Source organism: Rhineura floridana, chromosome 1, assembly GCF_030035675.1.
Source record: "Rhineura floridana isolate rRhiFlo1 chromosome 1, rRhiFlo1.hap2, whole genome shotgun sequence".
NCBI lineage: Eukaryota > Metazoa > Chordata > Lepidosauria > Squamata > Rhineuridae > Rhineura > Rhineura floridana.
In genome coordinates, this window is record NC_084480.1 from 111,125,887 (window position 1) to 111,148,903 (window position 23,017).

The 23,017-nt window shown below is 40.8% G+C and overlaps 1 protein-coding gene across 5 annotated transcripts in view; it reads left to right on the forward strand.

The window, feature by feature from the left end:
* KDM4C (lysine demethylase 4C) overlaps positions 1–23,017 on the forward strand; it is a 383,363-nt gene that overhangs the window by 182,759 nt on the left and 177,587 nt on the right. For all 5 annotated transcript variants that reach the window (XM_061629553.1, XM_061629542.1, XM_061629531.1 and 2 more), the window contains 3 exons: positions 12,920–13,101; positions 15,458–15,671; positions 17,179–17,255. In XM_061629553.1, the coding sequence (XP_061485537.1) occupies positions 12,920–13,101; positions 15,458–15,671; positions 17,179–17,255 (473 nt within the window). The remainder of the gene's footprint in view (positions 1–12,919; positions 13,102–15,457; positions 15,672–17,178; positions 17,256–23,017) is intronic.

Below are 23,017 nucleotides of genomic sequence, written 5' to 3' on the forward strand. Positions count from 1 at the left end.
AGCTTACAAAGGGGGTCCTGTTCTCATAAAAGTTGGGAACCACTGATCCAGAAAAAGCTTAACCACAAGTCCAGGTTGATGGCTTAGCGCAGCTTAGCATAGCAGCAGAAACACCAGGGAGGTGCCAAGTGGCCACAATGTCCTCTCCTGGAGCCCTCACATTTACTCATTCATACTAAGCTAAAGTTTGGTTTAATGTTACACATGAAACAAAAACAAGCATATAGTTACTTATTCCTTATCTTTTTTGTAATTGGTGTATTCAGTTGGGAAGGGAGGCTATGTCTATTGGGCAAATATTAAACCTACTGCTTTTTTAAAAATAAGGTTGCATTTTTCTTAACTGCCAGTCAGAATTCAATTAAAGTTAATTTTTAAAACATCCTATATTTATTGGTTTGGATACTCTGGCTACAATTCTATGTTCATTGAGGTGAGCTTAGAATCCATATATGTGGGTGCAAGACTATAGCTTAAGATAGATAAGAAATACAGTAGGGCCCCGCTCATATGGCGGGTTACATTCCAGACCCCTGCTGAAAAGCGAAAATCATCAGAAAGTGGGACAGCCTGAAGCCTGCTGCTGCTCCAGCGCAATCAGCTGTACAGTACAGCTGATTGTGCACTACAGCTGATTCTCCTGTTTTTATAGCATTTAGGGTGACCAGATACAAAGGAGGACATGTAATCCTACATGATTAGTTTGTTATACAAACTACACCTGCTCAGATTCCCTCTTCTACACAACTGTTAAAGGTGTAAGAGCCCTGTTCTCTTTTGCCTCTGTCCCCACAGGTGGACAATCACAGATAAGTGCAAAGGCAAATAGAAGACAAAGTTGTGTGTATATGTGTTAAAGAAAATCAGCAACTCTGTGAAAGTTGGGGGCATGATTCTTCACTTTCTTTTGTTTTGTCTACTAAACTTTTAAATGATTTAGTTTTTAAATGATCCAGCCCCAGATTTTTTTTTTAAAAAATAAATCTTTAAGCATTCCCAAGGTTAATGAACAGAAAAAAAAACCCAGAGTGGAATGGTGCAGAACCATCTTTATTCCTACTTTTATGTAATGATTTATATTTCTGTCCTTCCCTGTTGCCAATACCCATGAGAGAATAATCCAGTGAAGCAAGAAGCCAATGAAAAATTGAGAAATGGAACATCAGAATCCTGAATCAATATAATGCTTTCTGGTTAATAAAAATGTACATGTGGAAGAACACACATCTTGCATCTCCTCATTAAGTTGCCGCCCTGGGCTCCTGCTGGAAGGAAGGGCGGGGTATAAATAATAAATGAATAAATAAATAATAAATTATTAAATAAATAAATAATAAATAATAAATTAAGTAAAATTAAGTGCTTGGTCTTAGAGAAGAGCATTGATATAGTGAGCATAACCGAGACCTGGTGGAATGGAGAAAACCAGTGGGATACGGTTATCCCTGGATATAAACTATATCGGAAGGACAGGGAAGGACGTATTGGTGGCGGAGTCGCTCTATACGTGAAAGAAGGCATTGAATCCAGCAAGCTGGAAACCCCAAAAGAGGCAGACTCCTCCACAGAATCGTTGTGGGTGGTGATACCGTGCCCCAGGAGGGACTTAATACTGGGAACGATCTATCGTCCCCCTGATCAAAATGCTCAGGGAGACCTTGAGATGAGATATGAAATTGAGGAAGCATCCAAACTAGGAAATGTGGTAGTAATGGGTGACTTCAACTACCCGGACATAGACTGGCCGCATATGTGTTCCAGTCATGACAAAGAAGCAAAGTTTCTAGATGTTCTAAATGACTATTCCCTAGATCAGTTGGTCATGGAACCGACCAGAGGGACGGCAACCCTGGACTTAATCCTCAGTGGGGACCGGGACCTGGTGCGAGATGTAAGTGTTGTTGAACCGATTGGGAGCAGTGACCACAGTGCTATTAAATTAAACATACATGTAACTGGCCAATTGCCACGAAAATCCAACACGGTCACATTTGACTTCAAAAGAGGAAACTTCACAAAAATGAGGGGATTGGTAAAAAGAAAGCTGAAAAACAAAGTCCAGAGGGTCACATCACTCGAAAATGCTTGGAAGTTGTTTAAAAACACTATATTAGAAGCTCAACTGGAGTGCATACCGCAGATCAGAAAAGGTACCGCCAGGGCCAAGAAGATGCCAGCATGGTTAACAAGCAAAGTCAAGGAAGCTGTTAGAGGCAAAAAGTCTTCCTTCAGAAAATGGAAGTCTTGTCCGAATGAAGAAAATAAAAAAGAACACAAACTCTGGCAAAAGAAATGCAAGAAGACAATAAGGGATGCTAAAAAAGAATTTGAGGAGCACATTGCTAAGAACATAAAAACCAACAACAAAAAATTCTATAAATACATTCAAAGCAGGAGACCATCTAGGGAGACAATTGGACCCTTGGATGATAAGGGAGTCAAAGGTGTCCTAAAGAACGATAAGGAGATTGCAGAGAAGCTAAATGAATTCTTTGCATCTGTCTTCACAGTGGAAGATATAGGGCAGATCCCTGAACCTGAACTAACATTTGCAGGAAGGGATTCTGAGGAACTAAGACAAATAGTGGTAACGAGAGAGGAAGTTCTAAGCTTAATGGACAATATAAAAACTGACAAATCACCGGGCCCGGATGGCATCCACCCGAGAGTTCTCAAAGAACTCAAAGGTGAAATTGCTGATCTGCTAACTAAAATATGTAACTTGTCCCTCGGGTCCTCCTCCGTGCCTGAGGACTGGAAAGTGGCAAATGTAACACCAATCTTCAAAAAGGGATCCAGAGGGGATCCCGGAAATTACAGGCCAGTTAGCTTAACTTCTGTCCCTGGAAAACTGGTAGAAAGTATGATTAAAGCTAGATTAACCAAGCACATAGAAGAACAAGCCTTGCTGAAGCAGAGCCAGCATGGCTTCTGCAAGGGAAAGTCCTGTCTCAGTAACCTATTAGAATTCTTTGAGAGTGTCAACAAGCATATAGATAGAGGTGATCCAGTGGACATAGTGTACTTAGACTTTCAAAAAGTGTTTGACAAGGTACCTCACCAAAGGCTTCTGAGGAAGCTTAGCAGTCATGGAATAAGAGGAGAGGTCCTCTTGTGGATAAGGAATTGGTTAAGAAGCAGAAAGCAGAGAGTAGGAATAAACGGACAGTTCTCCCAATGGAGGGCTGTAGAAAGTGGAGTCCCTCAAGGATCGGTATTGGGACCTGTACTTTTCAACTTGTTCATTAATGACGTAGAATTAGGAGTGAGCAGTGAAGTGGCCAAGTTTGCTGACGACACTAAATTGTTCAGGGTTGTTAAAACAAAAAGGGATTGCGAAGAGCTCCAAAAAGACCTCTCCAAACTGAGTGAATGGGCGGAAAAATGGCAAATGCAATTCAATATAAACAAGTGTAAAATTATGCATATTGGAGCAAAAAATCTGAATTTCACATATATGCTCATGGGGTCTGAACTGGCGGTGACCGACCAGGAGAGAGACCTCGGGGTTGTAGTGGACAGCACGATGAAAATGTCGACCCAGTGTGCGGCAGCTGTGAAAAAGGCAAATTCCATGCTAGCGATAATTAGGAAAGGTATTGAAAATAAAACAGCCGATATCATAATGCCGTTGTATAAATCTATGGTGCAGCCGCATTTGGAATACTGTGTACAGTTCTGGTTGCCTCATCTCAAAAAGGATATTATAGAGTTGGAAAAGGTTCAGAAGAGGGCAACCAGAATGATCAAGGGGATGGAGCGACTCCCTTACGAGGAAAGGTTGCAGCATTTGGGGCTTTTTAGTTTAGAGAAAAGGCGGGTCAGAGGAGACATGATAGAAGTGTATAAAATTATGCATGGCATTGAGAAAGTGGATAGAGAAAAGTTCTTCTCCCTCTCTCATAATACTAGAACTCGTGGACATTCAAAGAAGCTGAATGTTGGAAGATTCAGGACAGACAAAAGGAAGTACTTCTTTACTCAGCGCATAGTTAAACTATGGAATTTGCTCCCACAAGATGCAGTAATGGCCACCAGCTTGGATGGCTTTAAAAGAAGATTAGACAAATTCATGGAGGACAGGGCTATCAATGGCTACTAGCCATGATGGCTGTGCTCTGCCACCCTAGTCAGAGGCAGCATGCTTCTGAAAACCAGTTGCCGGAAGCCTCAGGAGGGGAGAGTGTTCTTGCACTCGGGTCCTGCTTGCGGGCTTCCCCCAGGCACCTGGTTGGCCACTGTGAGAACAGGATGCTGGACTAGATGGGCCACTGGCCTGATCCAGCAGGCTCTTCTTATGTTCTTATGTTCTTAAGTTAAGATACCACTCAGATCCCAAAGAAGAGTAGAGAGAACCATGTGACTCTCCCATTATGTGTCGTCTTCTCCTTGGATGGGGGCAGGAGGAGAGAGATAAATAGCATATTTAGTGTAAAGTTGTGAGAGTTATTTAGCCCCTCACAGGTATGTTCAGTGCTTGGAAAGTTCGTTATAAAAAGGAACTAGTTTGTCCATTCAGAATGTTACAAGCTGCTGGGCTGAAGTGAAGGGTCCAAAAGTAAATCAGTGGCCACACACAAGTAATAAGATACAGGACAGAGGATGTCAATAGGTGAAGCTTTCCCCATAATTGTTTTCTCATACTAGAAAATGTTGGAATGTATGAGGTTCAACTCCAACTTGGTGGGTTGAGGCTGCATGGGGTTATTAAGGGTAGCCAGAAAGAGCTAGACCTCTTGCTGGTTAAGGCTATACCTATCTCTTTGATCCTGCCGTCTCTTCCCTTCCTGCTAGGCTGATAAGCAAAGGAATGTTGATCTCAGTTCCTTCCCGCCTCTCTCAGTTCTTCTTTTTCTCTCAAGAGGGGAGCAGACATCTTCTCTTTGTCTCTCCTCTCAACCAGGATGAGGGTGAGTACTGGGACCAGTGCTCGTTTCTCCAGCATAGCTAGTTAAGCTAGATACAGGACTCTTTCCTATCAAGCATGTACTTCCAGAATAAAGTAGTTGTTTCTTATTTTAAGGCTTAAAGTATCTGTCTGACTAATTTGCAGGGAAGGTAGAATCTTAGTAAAGATTCAAACACACACACTAAGCTCGCTCAATACTCTCCGTTCCGCAGCGCATACACAACTTTGCTACGCATCTCAATAGAGAGCAAATTCCGACAGAAAAGGCGTACCCTGTTTAATTTGTGCAAGCCACACAGCTGCTAAGAGCACAAAGTAGCATTCACTTGCACTTTTCACTGCAAGCTGCTTCTGTTGGAAGAGAACAAATGTCTTCAGCAGACAAGATACTGGAAATGCCTCACAATCCTTCTGATTGCTTAGCAACAGTGAAGTGTCTTTATCAACAGTAGCACCTCTGTATCTGCCTAATAAGCCTCAGAACATTTTCTCCATGTTTTGCTTTCTAATTTTATAGATGTCCAATGGATGTACTTTTTGAAAAAATGAAAGCTAAAAGTCTGGGCCTTCTGCTGGGGGTGGGTGGGTAAATTAGGAATTGTTTGAGTTGTATCCCAAAATGAATTTAATTCACCTTTAGTTCACCCACCAATTATGAAAACTGCTTTTAAGTGTAGTTCAGAGATTTTGCATGAGTTCATTTAACTTCATTCAACTGAACTAGTTCATTCCAAGTACTGGGCATGCTGATATTAATTCTCCCTGCAAAACATTCATAGTAATTCTACTAAATATTATAGGGCTCTGTGGTAGCAAAGTAGAAAAACTGAGAGAGGTTCATGGGTTTCTTTACCTGACTCCAGCCCACATATCAGTAGCATCATGTATTGTTTCCTATTCGTGTTGAATTTTGCATGGATCTTGGTACTTCAGAAGCTACACTTAGACGCGGGCATTATTGTTTTAATTTTTTATATATCAGGTCCATATTTAAAGTATATTTATAGTTTAAAGAAGCTAGACAGCATACCTGTGCATTATAATTTCCCATATTAAGCAACTTTCTAAAAAAAAAGTTAGAATCTGCTTCTCCAAAATCCAGTGCATGAATTTTGCTCCTTTTTCTTCTTTTCACTTCATAAGATGTCAACTTCTGGAACTTCATTATCACCTTACCTCATCTTCCACTTTCACATTCTGCACCAGTTTTTCCTTGTGGGTTGCAGTCCTGTTCACATTTACCTAGGAGTAAACACTTTGAACTTAATAGGACTTACTCCTGGGTAGAAACGTATAGGATTACATTAAGTCAAAACCAAATATAAAATAGCTCTCATTTTAAAACTGGCATGAGCCTTTGGCTTTTTGGCAGTCTGTGTTGTACTTTGTTATGCTACACCTCCAACAAATACTTAGCTGAAATCTTATGTACTTGAACTCCAAAGGCTGCTTATCCCATTCTTTTTGGTTCACATATATGAGCAAACCTTTGCCCAGACTCACTTTGAATCCTCCTACAGTGTCTCTTGGAAGCAGATATCCATACAACCCTTCAATGCTTTTGAGTAATTTTATGTTCAAAATTGTGTTTGTCCAGTTCGGAGTTTAGGAAAAATAACATGTATACTGACAATTTCTTGCAGAAGCACTATTGAATCATACTTGAATTTCTCCACAGAGAAAAAATCTTAATAAAATGCCAACACATTTTTATGTTATCCCTCCTGCACAGTATCTCTAAATATATGCTTGTATTTTATGGCAATATTGATAATTGGCTTTTTCAGTCATCCCTTTTAAACAAAAGTTATACATGTTCCTGTTTTTATGCTTTGATTCTGTTGAAGCTACTTTATCTGAATCAGTAATTTACCTCCACTTGGCTCTGCTCAGCTAACCATGCAAACTACCCCAGAGGTTGACAAATAATTGCACCAGCCTACTGTAATTGTTAGAGCCCAAATCCCATAGGATAATAAGAACATAAGAAGAGCCTGCTGGATCAGGCCAGTGGCCCATCTAGTCCAGCATCCTGTTCTCACAGTGGCCAACCGGATGCCCATGGAAGCCCACAAGCAGGCCCTGAGCGCAAGAACACTCTCCCCTCCTGCAGCTACTGGCAACTGTTTTTCAGAAGCAGACTGCCTCTGATTATAATGACTAAGCTGATGATGTGTAATGACACCCTGTCATAGCTGCACTTAGGACTAGTAATTTTTTCTGGTGGTAATAGCACCCAGTTGAGTTTATTAGCCATCTTATTTTACATTCCTAGTATTACCTTAGCTATTCTTAAAAAAAAGAACACTGCTGAAAGTTTGTCACCTATTGCACAACTGTCTTTCCTAATCAGGGAAGTTCTTTCTTTTCTCGTCTTCAGTTTTGTGAATAATTGAATAGATCTATAGTTGGGTTTGCTGAGATTTTTGGGGGGAGGGGAGAGATTGGCCCACAAATTCACCAATTACAGTACCTCAATTAGCTGTTAAGCATCTCTCCTTAAATTAGAGACATCTTTGAGCCATTATCTATATCTGTGTAATATTTGCATGTCTTGAGGGGACAAGATTGAGTGGGTTTCAGAATCTTCCAGTAATTTTACAGAAAAAAAGCTACATTAACATTAGATTCCATCTGGTAAAGTAATTAAAAGATTTAAATATGGGAGGGTTAAATGAAATTGCTGCATTTTAAGAGAGTGTACAGGGTTATATATATATATATATATATATATATATATATATATATAGATAGATAGATAGATACACACACACACACACACCAGATATATATATTGGGGATGGCTGTTAACCTTGGATATAGCTAAAATAAAATATTTGAAAATTATGTTTATCAAGCTCATTATGCTTGTCAGAATATTGCCAGGTAAGAGGCACTGGAGTGGTAGGAGTTTTTAGGATGCATTACTCTATGGTAATGCAATTATTCATAATCTTTTTGAACTGCTCTAGATATATTTGCCTTCTCCCCAAACGTAGAATGTGTTATACTAGTCCAGCTTTTGGCAATTAATGCCTTGTGAAGGGAGCAGTTAAAAGTTTTTGGTGTCGATGTGTTGTATAAAGGTATGGATATAGTAACTGAAAACCAGATATTTAAAACTTTTGCTACTGTGAACCTGTGGTCATATATGAGAGAGTTGGCTTTGAAGGAGCAATATGTGGAAACGTTAGGGATTTAGGGCACAATCCAAATCCCTGATCTACCATGCTGGGGGGCTGAGGTTTGGATGAAATTGCAGTGGTCACAAAAAGCTGCAAGACAGGGCATTCTGAGGAAGGGGGTGATCTGACCTGGGATCTGCTGGATTTGGACCCATAGCTGTCACTTGACTGCATCAGGCCTGATTGCTATACCAGCTCCAGGCTGGTGTAGCCAGGAGCAAGCATTTGCCTTCCCCTCTGCCTTCTCTCCTGGTTGACAAGAGGAACAGGGCTGTAGATGCAGAGGATTGGAATCCAAAGGTTTTCTTCCTCCAAATGGAAAGGGTTCCTCTGACAAAGGAATTATTTCTCCTTTGCAAAAGGCCTTCTTAATACAAAGAAGGAAGAAACAAATTAAATGTGAATTATAGATACGGTTATCATAATATGCCACTTTATATAATAGCCACATTATCACATAATGCTATGTCTATTTTTTAATCTATTACTATTATATTTTTACTGCCAGGGAGGAGAGAGAGAGGCTTGTGGGATTTTCTACCTCAGTTGCCAAAATAAATTGACGAAATGTGGTACTATGCACCTTGATTTGGGGGTGCACCCAGGACCTACCATTAGGCAAACTGAGATAGGGAGTGACTTAGTGACCCCCTGGGCCCACTATTTTCTTCCACTGGCCTGGTTTGGCTGTCCTGGCCACCTTCATCTCTTCCCTCCTGTATCACTCTAAGAAGGGCTAAGGAGAGCATGGGGGGGGGAGTGGCTATGAGACTGCTTGCAGCAGTGCTGTATTTCCTGCTGGAGCTAAAATTATGCTAAAAGTGGGGGAGGGGAGTTTAAAGTTACTGTAACTCTGAAGACGGATCTTGAGCTTTCCCAGAACAAGGCAGGGAGCTGCTGAAATGGTGGTTTGTTGAACAAGCCAGGACCACCTCTGGCAGTACCAGTCTGATTTCCCAAATACCTTTAGGTATTCCTGTGCTGCCACAACCTCACCAGCTCATTAACCATTCACCAGTTGCACAAGCACAACATGGAACTCTCCTTGGAGATTTTCACCCACTCTTGGCATGCCCTGAGCCAAAAATCATCCTTCCATTCTCTGCATCGTAGACACACACAACATTGCTTTTATACCAAAAACTATCCATAATGCTAGTGGGCTAAAATACTTTTTTCTGCAGGATTCCTCCCTGCATTCTCATTGGTCAGTCGCAACCAGTACCTCCAAGCTTCCAGCAAAACTTTCCAGGGTTTACCAAATTATTCTGCAAAGACCACCTGGCAAGCAAAGATGGGTCATTATTCACACAGCCCAATAACTGTTCTTTTATCACCTAGCATCCAACAGCTTGTGCTAAATGTCTGTAGTAGTTGGAGAAGTTTGGGACAATCAGGCTAGCACTACAGATGTAGTCATTGTTTGGTAAATTAGGCCCTAAGTACCTTCTAGTCACAACATGTAAGAATTTCGCAGCAGGAGTACTGGAGGAAAAACTCAAGTGTGAAATCGAAAAGGTCACTATTCTTCAGTTTCCTTTTCAGAGGTTTGTTTTACCCTCCATAGGTATTATAATAATAATGCCAGCCTGCATTATATAAGTTGGCCTTCAACATACAGTCTGTGGTAATAAATTAGTCAGAACTCACTTTTAAGGTTTTCTCTTTTCACAAAGCTTAGGTAGGCTGGAATGAGGACTTCTCAGGGAGGAGTTGGGTGGGGAGCGGAACCCATTGCCAAACAGAGTGAGGGAGGGCTACTTCTGGAAAAGTTCCAGAGAGAGTTGTTTAGCTTGGGGAGTGGCTTCATTTTCTAGTTATTCTTGCCTCAGGCCTCTGTAATTTGGGGAGTGGCTGGGGCAGAGTACCAAATTAAACCAAGATTTAGTCATGATCCTGGGTTCAGACATAATGACAAGCCATGGTTAAAGCAAGATTCATAAACCAGCGATAAGTCATGGTTTTCATTTATGCCACTGGAACAAGCTCATGTCCATCAGCTGCAGCTTCATCACTCCAACTTCCATTGCCAGTAGCTACCTGACTGATGTGCAGCAGCCACAGTACTTCAGACAGAAGAGAAGAGAGCTGTGGCTGCTGCCCATTCAGGCACTCCATAGCCACCAAGAGCTGCTTAGGTCACTTGTCATCTGGAACACCAGACCAAGCAGCACCTGCCTACAGATCAGGCCATGCAGAGAGGGGCTTTAATATAGGTCTCCCCCAAAGCTCAGCCTGCCAAGTCTTGTAACACTTTGCCGCCATCTTAGCAAGGTTGTGGATGGTTTAGGTGAAGCCTGTTGAAATGTTGGGTGTCTTCTCTGCATTGCATGCACTAAGTAGCAGCTGAGGGTGGTGGGGTTGTAGCAAAATGGCTTGGGCTCCGTATCCCTCACCCACAATTATACCAAATTTCATAGTGATGGGACACATAACTATGTATTCTTTTACAGAGAATGCAATATTGTCCTAATTATAGAATCACTGCTGTAGCTCTATAATGTGGCTTGTAACTAAATTGGAATGAAAGCATAATCCTGACGCCCATGACATCTCATATACCAATTAGCCACACCCTTTGGCATCCACAGTGAATGCCAGGGACTGGGGCTCATCAGTGAGAGTGACATCAGAGGCTCTGTTCTTGTGCTGGTTTTATATGTGAATATAGCTTCTCAATAGAGCTCATACTTATTTCAATAACAGTCTTATCTACAATTGGATGTTTTGTTTACAGAAATCCTTTGACTAAGCATGTTCATTTTATGTTTCTTTTGTGACTGACCAATATTTATCAAGGGTTTTTTGTGTACGTATAATAAGGAATGGAACCTTGTGAAAAAGTTAAAAGATTAAAAGTTGTGTGTAGGCACTATTGTTTTGATTAGACCATCTTAACTTCCATTTTGAGTCATGTTTTGCTTTGCATGTTTGTGCATTCTTTTCAGGAAAATGAGTTATAGGCTTACAGATAGGCAAGGCTTAAAATAGAATTCATTTATATTGATGAGATAATTTGCAGAACTGAAATTAGTAGGTTTTTCATCATTTTGATCTGGCACTAGCAAGCAAGTGAAGAGTTCTACATAGCTTTGGGTAATTTGTAGCACATTTTGCAGTCAGGAAGACACAAACTAAGAATTAAAATGCTGATATCCTGCAAAGTTGTGTTAGTTTTTTTAAAAGATTTAATTAAGATCTATACATTCTTAATGTACTTCTATCACATTCTGGATGATAATTTCTTGGGCTGAATATTATTTGGATCTATCAAAGCTTGTTCAGAGGAACACTTATGCCACAAAGGATGCAAGCCCAGTAGGTTATTTCCCCCAAAGTTAGTATTCAGCAGCTGCTTCAACAAAGTGTAGGTGAATCACCTTTCCCCCCTCTCCTGACACTCTCTTACCCATGACAGGTTGCTGAGAAAAATAGTCTATCATTAAACTTTCCTGTGCAGATCAAGCTGATAAATACCTTGAGAAAAAATAATGGCCACATCTCAGAAGGAGAGAAGGATAACAGAGAGAATCGTGTGAGAATCGTGGTTGCTTGCATTGATAAATAACTATACACACATTTATATGGTTTACATAGAGATTTAGCATTACCATGGCTCCATAATTGGAAGCAATATTGGGTAAACATTTTCCTGCTGAAATTTGTTTGCTTTGCTTTGCTTTTTAGCCTGTTCTCAGTCCGTAACTTAAAATAAAGCATCACCTTAACTGGCTGTGAAAGCAGTGATGAAGTTCAGTTTCAATATAAAATAATTTGTACTGGTAAGAAAAAATTAATTATCTAAACCCCATGTGGAGCTCAAAGATAAAGATAGCATATTGCTTTGTCTTCAGGATTTCTTATTTTATACTCCACTGAGCACAAAGCTGAGAAGAGGAATGTAGGAGTCAAGCGTATTTGGTCTATAATTCCAAATTCATGCATGGGCACATACAGAGGTACTGTGGGCCTCTTAGTGATTAGAAGTTTGGAAAAATTGTTAAATGATACATATAGTATAGATTCTCAATAAAAAGATTATTAAAGTGCTTCGTAATGGTTGAGGCTTCAGAGCAATTTTAGAAAAGTCATTTGGCAAAAGGGCCTACCCCCTGCCATTACTCTGTAGATGCCTCCAGTCTCTGAATCCTGTGAGGCTTTTCCTGTTTTCATACTGACATGGAGGAATAAAGAAGAGTAGCTATAGGGAAGTACTGTTCAGCAAGCAATTGAGAGAGAAACCTTTTTGAAAACTTGTATATGCAGTGTTTTCTAAACTAGTAGGAAAGGAAACATGCCATTTTGTGATTGGCTTACTGTTTTTCTGCAGAAATTAAAGATATATCATTACCAATCTATAAAAACCTTTTGTCAGCTTAGATGCATGTAGTCACAGTTCGAAGGACTCTGACATTTCAGCATTTTGACAAACAGTAAATTCTTCTATACAAAGTAGGTGTTAATCAGAAATAAGTTAATCGTAAGTACCACAGAATCTAGTTCTTTTCTTTAAAACATAACCCATAGCAACTAAGTGTCATGAGAGTTTTCCCAAACAGTATACTTTCTTGTCAATGACAGACATGTTCACATGCTATTTTATGTTGTTTTTAGCAGGAATGAGCACCTATAATTAGTTGAAGAGGGGAAATTCTCCTTTGTGCTTTTGCAGTGCAGGCCTCCTCTTCGATCTGAATGCATCTGTTCACATGGATTTTTTTTTTCAGAAATAGAGTTGCCATCCATTTGCTTTTTGCTGCTACTGAAATTGTTGTTTGTCATCACCCTCAGAATGCAGCCTTTTCAAATGTCATTTTCTCTTAAGAGCTGCCGGAGTCTCTCTTAATTGAAGAAGAAATACAAGAAACAGAGTCCTGGGCCAAGCCTCTTGTCTACCTTTGGCAGAACAGAGTACCAAATTTCACTGCTGAAAAGGAATACAATGCAGCTGTTGCCAAATTGGAACCCTGCTGTGCCATCTGCACGCTCCTCAAGCCTTACTACAAGGTAAAGAAGCTTCACATAATTTGAGAGGTATTTATAAACATAACAACCACAAATATTTGTACAGTGCTACTTTGTGACAAAACTGCAGATTTTATCTTTATCCTTTTAGCAAGTAAAGGGTTGAATGGTAAATGGTCTATCGTCTAGCTTGTCAAAATAGATATTGTTATTCCCACCGTCAAAAAGCAAGGAAATGAGAACTGAGCAATTCCTACTCTCAGTGGTAAGCTTGATAGCTTTAGTAGTGTATGATGACAGAGGATACAGACGGAATAGAGATTTCCATTAATTAAGATGTTTGATATGTAAAAATTCCGTTCATATTAATTTGAGGGTACAATTCACCTCCTCTCTGGATCTAGCCTGTTCTCTTCATGCGAAGCTGGTTCCCATATCTCCCTCCCTCCTATACACGTGAGCTGAGGAGTGGTTAGATTGTACCATATATTTTTAAGTGTGACCTTGGGCCAGTCACTGCCTCTCTCAACCATAGAGGAAGGCAATGGTAAACCACCTCTGAATACCCCTTACCATGAAAACCCTATTCATAGGGTCGCCATAAGTCAGAATCAACTTGAAGGCAGTCCATTTCCATTTTTTATTTTAATAGTCCCACTCAGTGAATAATTGCATTGATTTAAGTACAGTTTTCATGTTGAAATGTCTCTTCATTTTGCTACCTCATATTATAGCAGAGAACTGGTTGTCCTGCTGACTATGGACGGACAGAATGGTTAATTTTGCATTTTCTTGATTTCTAGCATTCAAATTGCCACACTTGTATGGTTTTAACTCTGGAATTTTTGCCATTGTATTTCATTGCACTTTTGACACTTCATATATTAGATAAGCACACATAAATGTCTAGGGTTTTTCCCCCAAAGGAGTTATATTAAAAAATTAGAAAGATCCTGCACTGCGTCACATTGATAACTGTGACTTTTTTTTTCTGCAGTCTTTTGCAGTTACCCTCTTGCCACTCTTATTCCATTATATATGTCCAGCAGTAAACTCTCTTTATGGAAACTAAGTTCCTGCCCAATTGACAGATATTACAGAAAGTTTGAGCTATCTTCTTGCCTTCCACTCCTATCACAGTGTCCCACCACCACATCTCAACAATATAATCAGTACAGTCTCTATCCCTAGCTGTAATGGGCTTAGTGCCACTCTGGGTAGTTGATAGACCGGTGTGACATACCCACAAATCCTGGCCAACCTGAGCTCAGATCACTGTTCTGGATCAAGCTCCACAATGACCCAGTGTAAAGTGCTTCTTGTCTTAAACCACCCTCAGCAGTTGAAGAAGAAAGTCATTCATTATGAGATTGCTATGAAGTCTGATGAGACAAAAGTCCCATGCCTTCCCCTAGTTAAGGTGTGGCTAAAGCAGATATAGACCGCTGTTGCACAGTATGATGGGGATTGATGCTTTCTTAAGTAGTAGCAGTAGTAGCAGCAGCAGCTCCAAGGACCAGTTTCTCACATTCTGGAGGTGCTGACCCTTCCAGGAGAGAGTTAGTGGCCTGGTTTGCCCATCACATTAAACCAGTGATTCTCAAACGGTGCGCCCAAGCACACCGGTGCGCCCTAAGAGGTGGCTAGGTGTGCCTCAAATATTATGAAAGTATATTTTAAAAATGAGAAGAAACCCATTTGTATAGGGTAATAGTTTTCTATAGTTTATTTTTATTCATAGTTGAAAATATATTAATATATTTTTAATTTTGTACACAAAGTGCGCCAGAAAATTTTTATATGTTTTACAGTGCGCCGCGAACCAAAAAAGTTTGAGAACCACTGCATTAAACCATAGTTTAAGCTAAACTATGGTATAATGTGAATGAGCAGGACATTGGTGCAAGCTGCTTAAAAGTTCCCACAGGTTTGTTCTTAGCTTGCCATTTTGTGGTTTGTTTCAAAGAAAGGAATCACAATTATAGGTTTGGACTACCTGACTTCTCTTGTTTCTGGTGTGGCAGGAACAGGGGAGGAGCACTGTGGGAACTTTTGAATAGTGTGCATCCACAATTAACATTAAATCATTGTTTCTTGTAAACTGTGGTGTAATGTGGCATACAAACAAGGCCAGTATGTGTATGGCTATCTTTTCTCTTTTCCAGCTGTAAAAATTAGTAATAAGAACTGAATACAGTGAAAGTTTTAAATGAGTAATACATGTAGGTTGCTTAAACTTTACACTTAATTTTACAACAATGAAAAACAGTGACATATCTAAAACTTATTGGGGATGAATATTTTAGAAGCAACATGAATTGGTTTGCTTGTCATTTAAAGCAACTTACTGAGGAAAAGAAAAAGAGCAAATATCTTTCTTTTAAAATATATTTTTCAGGCTGACAAACCTAATGAAGAAAACTATACTTGCTCAGCAACAAAACAAAGGGAAATATTTGTGACCAGCGAAAAGACAAAACCACTTATTCCAGAGATATGTTTTATTTATAGTGAGGAGAACACTGAAAACTATCCATCTAATGGCTTTATTGAAGAAGATGGAACAAGCCTGCTGATTTCCTGTGTGAAGTGTTGTGTACAGGTCCATGCAAGTAAATATTATTCTTTGATTTAAAATACTGAAGGTGCACTACTCTGTAATTTATGTAATAATGTTTGAATAGCCATCATCATTCAACTGGAATATCCTGAGTTGAGCTTGTACATAGAGAAAATCTGTGAAATACATTCAAACATAATGAAATTATATAGAACTCATGTATTCCAGATTGTAAATTGTGTAAGTAGACTTGACAGTAACTTAAAATTTCTATTTTCTCTTTTTACTTATAGGCAAGAGTATGCACCCTGAATTAACAACTGAGGCAGTGTTTCTTTTGCAAGTGAATAGTCCTGCTCAATTTCTGCGAGTAGAATCAGCGTGAGTTGCGCAACTCACCTCATACTGGCTACATGCCCCAGTTCTGCTCTCACAGACTCCCCTCTCAATGCCTGGCTGACAGGTGACCCCATATGCCTGAGGTTGTTGGTCAGCCTGGGGAGCCCTGCCCTTCAAAGACGGTCTCTCCTTGACTGACCGGCAGCCTCATGTAGCTGGAGATGGAGGGAGGCAGTCATGCTGCCTGTGCAAACAGAATTGGTGTGGGGAGCCAGTTCAAGGTAGACTGTGCCATTCACTTTATGTCTGCTCGTAAAAATTGATTGTGCATAGGGTCACCAGCCACTCTGCCCACCAGTACATCCAATAGCGCTTGCAAAAAGATTTAAGTGAATATCACCTCAAAATCCATCATACGTAACAGACTGTTTGCTCTTCCTCCTCAATTCCTCCTCAGTTGGCACTGACGTAGTCTCTCCTAAAACATGCCCACATTTTATAGAATGTCAGGATTGGATGCCCACCTTCACATCTGTTTTGAGCAGAGGAGAGGTGTAAAGAGCTCATCTCTGTGAGCAGGCGTGACTGTGGCTGATGAGGGTCATGTCCACACCATTTAGTGGTCCTGTCTCTTGTAGATGTGGCAGCCATTATGCCACACTCCACAGCAGCATTTTTGTGTTATGTCAGGTTCCCGTGGCAATCCTTTTTTGATTGGTGTCCACAGAACTTTCTCAAAATTCAAAATGTAACTACTAGCTGAAAAATGTTGGTAACCCTTTTCTTGGATTTTTGATAAAAAGTGATCTTTTGCCTAAAAGATCAAAGTCTGAAACTACTTTCACAAGTAAGTGTGCACAGGATTGCAGTATCAATCACCATGCTATACTAGCTCTCTGTTAAGAAGAATTATGGCTGCCGTGTTCAGATCGTATTTTACCATCTGGTAAAGTAGCTGGGATTACAAAACTGATGGTCTAGCATTGTGAAAAATTGTTAAACGTAATAATGCTGGTTTTAGAACTGAGAACTGTTGGTAAGATAGCCCTTCAGCTGCCGGTATAACAGCCAAGCTTTCTCTTGGGGAAATGCTCATTCCCCACTTTTTTCAATCTCATAGTATGCAAATATAGTCTTTTTTTTAATAGCTCAGTTGTCCGTTTAGCTAGAAAGATAATGAAGTACAGAATCAGTTTGTCATCTTAACGCTCTTATTTTAGGTTGCTATGGTGTTCCTTCCCATGAAATCCATGATGGATGGCTATGTTCTCGATGCAAAAGAGGAGCCTGGACAGCAGTAAGTTATGCATTTTATTTAGTTGTTGCTCACACTGCAGACTGACTAAACCTCCTGAATAACTGATTGTATGTGAAAAAGACATAAAGGTGCATTCTTCCAGTCCTTCCACTCATAGTTGAGAGAATTCCTATTTCTATTTTAACAATCTTGTTATAGCTCAAATTGAATTTTTGATTGCATATAGGTATGTGGTAAATAAGATATGTGGTATAATGTCAATTGAGAAAACAACTAACAGTTAATCTCTTATCTGAAAAAAAAACCAGAAAACCTTCACATTATTTGCCTCTTTGGGCTCCTGTCAGTTATAATGCTGCCACTGCCAGACAAACCAAGTGGCTCCAGAATTTCCTGGTGCAGTTCAGCCTTCTTGACATAACTTTTGTAGCATTCAACAATTTGACAACCTAATTCAATACTGCAGAGGCATGTCTTCCAGAAAATCAGGACTACCAATAATATGTTATCTCCTCTTATACCTATAGGGGTTGATTGAAATATTAGGGATGATCACAGTGAAGGGTGAGTGCTGAATTCATAAATACAGAGTACCAGACTGAAAATCATTGCTGTATTAACACCACATAGGTTATTGGTGTCTAACAGAGTTGCAGGTAATCTACTGTAACGCCAAAAAGCAGGACCATTTGTACAACAATCCTGCTAGAGATCATCTTGTCCTATTTTTACCACAATGTGCCATGTAAAGAGAGATTGTTAACACAGCAGAGAAATAGCTTGTGAGTAGCAACTTCCAGTTGAATACCTTCTTAATTGTCCCTTGAACATTCTCTCCTAATTGTCCCAGTGTTGGTTTCCTTTCCTGCAGGGGATGGGAAAGCTTTAATAATTACTAAATTATTTTTAAATTCCAGACTTTTAAAAAAAATTAATGGGAATTAGTGCTGTTTGGCTGTTAAAAATGCAATGAAACCACTAATTAAAGCCTTCCTGTCACAAGAACAGAAACTGATAATGTGGCAATTTAGGCTGCAATTCTAAGCACACTTACTGGAGAATTTGTTGTTGTTGTTGTTGTTATGTGCCTTCAAGCCAATCATGACTTGCGGTGACTCTATGAATCAGTGACCTCCAATAGCATCTGTCGTGAACCATCCTGTTCAGATCTTGTAAGTTCAGGTCTGTGGCTTCCTTTAGGAATCAACCCATCTCTTCTTTGGCCTTCCCACTCCCTTCTGTTTTTCCCAGCATTATTGTCTTTTCTAGTGAAATGTCTTCCCATTATGCATCCAATGTAAGATAACCTCAGTTTCATCATTTTAGTTTCTAGTGATAGTTCTGGTTTAATTTGTTCTAACATGCAATTATTTGTCTTTTTTGCAGTCCATGCTATCCTCAAAGCTCTCCGCCAACACCGCATTTCAAATTAGTTGATTTTTCTCTTACGTGCTTTTTTCACTGTCCACCTTTCACATCTATACATAGAGATCAGGAATACCATGGTCTGAATGATCCTGACTTTAGTGTTCAGTGATACATCTTTGCATTTGAGGACCTTTTCTAGTTCTCTCACAGCTGCCCTCCCCAGTCCTAGCCTTCTTCTGATTTCTTAACTATTGTCTCCATTTTGGTTAATGACTGTGCCGAGATATTTATAATCCTTGACAAGTTCAATGTCCTCGTTGTCAGCTTTAAAGTTACATAAATCTTCTGTTGTCATTACTTTAGTCTTCTTGACATTCAGCTGTAGTCCTGCTTTTGTGCTTTCCTCTTTAACTTTCATCAGCATTCGCTTCAAATCATTACTGGCTAATGCTAAGAGTATGGTATCATCTGCATATCTTAAATTACTGATATTTCTCCCTCCAATTTTCACACCTTCATCTTGGTCCAATCCTGTTTTCTGTACGATGTGTTCTGCATGTGGATTAAACAAATAGGGTGATAAAATACACGTCTGAATCACACCCTTTCTAATGGGGAACCAATCAGTTTCTCCATTTTCTGTCCTTACAGTAGCCCTTGTCTACAGTATAGGTTGCGCATCAGGACAATCAGATGCTGTGGCACCCCTGTTTCTTTTAAAGCATTTCATAGTTTTTCATGATCTATTCTACACAAAAAGGCTTTGCTGTAATCTATAAAGCACAGGGTGATTTCCTTCTGAAATTGCTTGCTCCATTCCATTATCCAATGTATGTTTGCAATATGATCTCTGGTGCCTCTTCCCTTTCTGAATCCAGCTTTGACATCTGGCATTTCTCACTCCATATATGGTAAGAGCCATTGTTATAGAATCTTGAGCATTACTTTACTTGCATGGGATATTAAGGCAATAGTTCGATAATTACTGCATTTCCTGGGATCTCCTTTTTTTTTTTTGAATTGGGATGTATATTGAACACTTCCAGTATTTATTTATTTATTTATTTATTAAATTTATATACCGCCCGACTAGCAATAGCTCTCTGGGCGGTGAACATAAAACAGCATAAAAATACAATAAATAACAAAACAATACTAAAATACAAGCAACAATCCAACACAATAAACATTTTTAAAATTAAATCAGTGTAACTTAAAATGCTTCAGAGAATAGGAAGGTTTTGACCTGGCGCCGGAAGGAGAGCAGAGTCGGCGCCAGGCGTACTTCCTCAGGGAGACTGTTCCATAGTTCGGGGGCCACCACTGAGAAGGCCCTAGATCTTGTCATCACCCTCCGGGCCTCCCTGTGAGTTGGAACCCGGAGGAGGGCCTTCGTAGCAGAACGTAGTGCACGGGCCGGTTCATATCGGAAGAGGCGTTCCGCAAGGTATCGTGGTCCCGCACCGTATAAGGCTTTATAGGTTAATACCAACACTTTGAATCTAGCCCGGAAACATATTGGCAACCAGTGCAAGCTGGCCAGAACAGGTGTTATATGCTCGGACCGCTTGGTCCTTGTCAGCAATCTGGCCGCCGCATTTTGCACTAGTTGTAGCTTCCGAACTGTCTTCAAAGGTAGCCCTACGTAAAGCGCATTACAGTAATCCAAACGTGAGGTTACCAGAGCATGTACCACTGATGTAAGGTCCTCTTTACTCAAATAGGGACGTAGCTGGGCTACCAACCGAAGTTGGTAAAACGCATTCCTAACCACCGAGGCTACTTGAGCCTCAAGTGAGAGGGAAGAGTCTAAAAAGACTCCCAGACTACGAACCAGGTCCTTTAGGGGGAGTGTAACCCCATCCAGGACAGGGTATATATCCACCATCCGATCAGAGAACCCGTCCACCAACAGCATCTCAGTCTTGTCTGGATTGAGCTTCAGTTTGTTAACTCTCATCCAGTCCATTGTCGAGGCCAGGCAACGGTTCAGCAAATCGACAGCCTCACCTGAAGAAGATGAAAAGGAGAAGTAGAGCTGCGTGTCATCAGCATACTGATGACAACGCACTCCAAAACTCCTGATGACCTCTCCCAACGGCTTCATGTAGATATTAAAAAGCAGGGGGGACAAAACTGACCCCTGCGGGACCCCATATTGGAGAGCCCGCGGTGTCGAGCAATGTTCCCCAAGCACTACCTTCTGGAGACGACCCGCCAAGTAGGAGCGGAACCACTGCCAAGCAGTACCTCCAACTCCCAACTCTGCGAGCCTCTCCAGAAGGATACCATGGTCGATGGTATCAAAAGCCGCTGAGAGATCAAGGAGAATCAACAGAGTTACACTCCCTCTGTCTTTTTCCCGACATAGGTCATTGTACAGGGCGACCAAGGCTGTCTCAGTGCCAAAACCGGGCCTAAAACCCGATTGAAATGGATCTAGATAATCAGTTTCATCCAATAGCGCCTGGAGCTGGCCAGCAACCACCCGTTCCAAGACCTTGCCCAGGAATGGAACATTCGCCACTGGCCTGTAGCTGTTAAAATTGTCTGGGTCCAAGGAAGGCTTTTTCAGGAGTGGTCTCACCACTGCCTCTTTCAGACAGCCCGGGACCACTCCCTCTCGTAAAGAGGCGTTTATCACTTCCTTGGCCCAGCTACCTGTTCCATTCCTACTAGTTTTTATCAGCCAGGAGGGGCAAGGATCCAGTACCGAAGTGGTTGCACGTACCTGTCCAAGCACCTTGTCCACGTCCTCGAGTTGAACCAACTGAAGCTCATCCAACAAAACAGGACAAGACTGTGCTCCGGACATCTCACTAGGATCTACTGCTATAACTTGAGAGTCTAGGTCCTGGCGGATACATGAGATCTTATTCTGGAAGTGATCGGCAAACTGATTACAGCGGGCCTCCGATGATTCCACCGTGTCTGGAGGGTTTGAATGGAGAAGCCCCCAGACAACTCGAAAGAGCTCCGCTGGGCGGCAAAGAGATGATTTAATAGTGGCAGCAAAATGATGTTTTTTAGCTGCCTTCACTGCTCCTACATAGAGCTTAGTCGAAGCACTAACCAGCGCATAATTGTATCCGTCGGGAGTTCGTCTCCATTTCCGCTCAAGCCTCCTCCTATCTTGCTTCATCGCTCTCAGCTCCGGAGTATACCATGGAGCTGTATGAGCTCTACACAGGAGAGGGCGTGCAGGAGCGATCGTGTTTACAGCCCGGGTCATCTCCGTATTCCACAGAGCGACCAGGGCTTCAGCAGGAGCGCCAGTCCTATCAGCCGGAAAATCCCCCAGAGCCCTTTGAAAACCTTCAGGATCCATTAGTCTCCGGGGGCGGACCATTTTAATAAGTCCCCCAACCTTGCAGAGGGAAGAGGTTACTGAAAGTCTAAACTTCAGCAAGCAGTGGTCTGTCCATGACAAAGGGAGTGTTGTAAAACTCCCCACATCCAGATCACTTTCCCCATGCTCAGTAGCAAAAACAAGGTCTAGAGTGTGCCCCGATACATGTGTTGGACCACTAACATATTGAGACAGCCCCATGGCTGTCATGGAAGCCATGAAGTCCTGAGCCGCGCCAGACAAAGTGGTCTCGGCATGAATGTTGAAATCCCCCAGTACTATTAGTCTGGGGGACCTCAACAATATATCCGAGACCATTATGTGGACCATTGTTTAATTTTCCATATTTCTTGACAATTTTTTGTTAAAATTTGGACAGATTCAGTCTCAGTAGCTTGTAGCAACTCTATTGATATGCCATCTATTCCTGGTGATTTGTTTCTTCCAAGTATTTTAAGAGCAGCTTTCACTTCACATTCTAAACTTTCTGGTTCTTCATCATAGGGTTCCTCCATGAATGAATCTGTCATCCTGACATCTCTTTTATAGAGTTTTTCAGTGCATTGCTTCCATTTTCCTTTTATTTCATCTCAGTCAGTCAGTGTGTTCCCCTGTTGATTATTCAACATCCCTACTCTTGGTTTGAATTTCACTTTCATTTCTCTAATCTTTTGGAATAGGGCTCTTGTTCTTCCCTTTTTGTTGTCCTATTTCTGTACAATAACCATTGTAATAGTTCTCTTTGTCCCTACATACTAGTCTCTGTATTGTTGCATTTAGGGTTCTGACCGTGTTTCTATTGCCTTTTGCTTTTACTTTCCTTCTCTCTTTAACAATTTTAAGAGTTTCTTCAGTCATCTGTTGAGATCTTTCTCTCTTTTTAATGAGAGGTACTGTCTTTTTGCATCCTTCCCTGATAATGTCTCTGACTTCACTCCATAGTTCTTCTGGTTCTCTGTCAACTAAGTTTAAAGCCTCAAATCTGTTCCTTATTTGATCTTTATATCCTTCTGGGATGTTACTTAAATTGTATTTTGGCATTATGGTTGCTTTGTTCTTCTTCTGTTGCTTTACTCTGATTTTT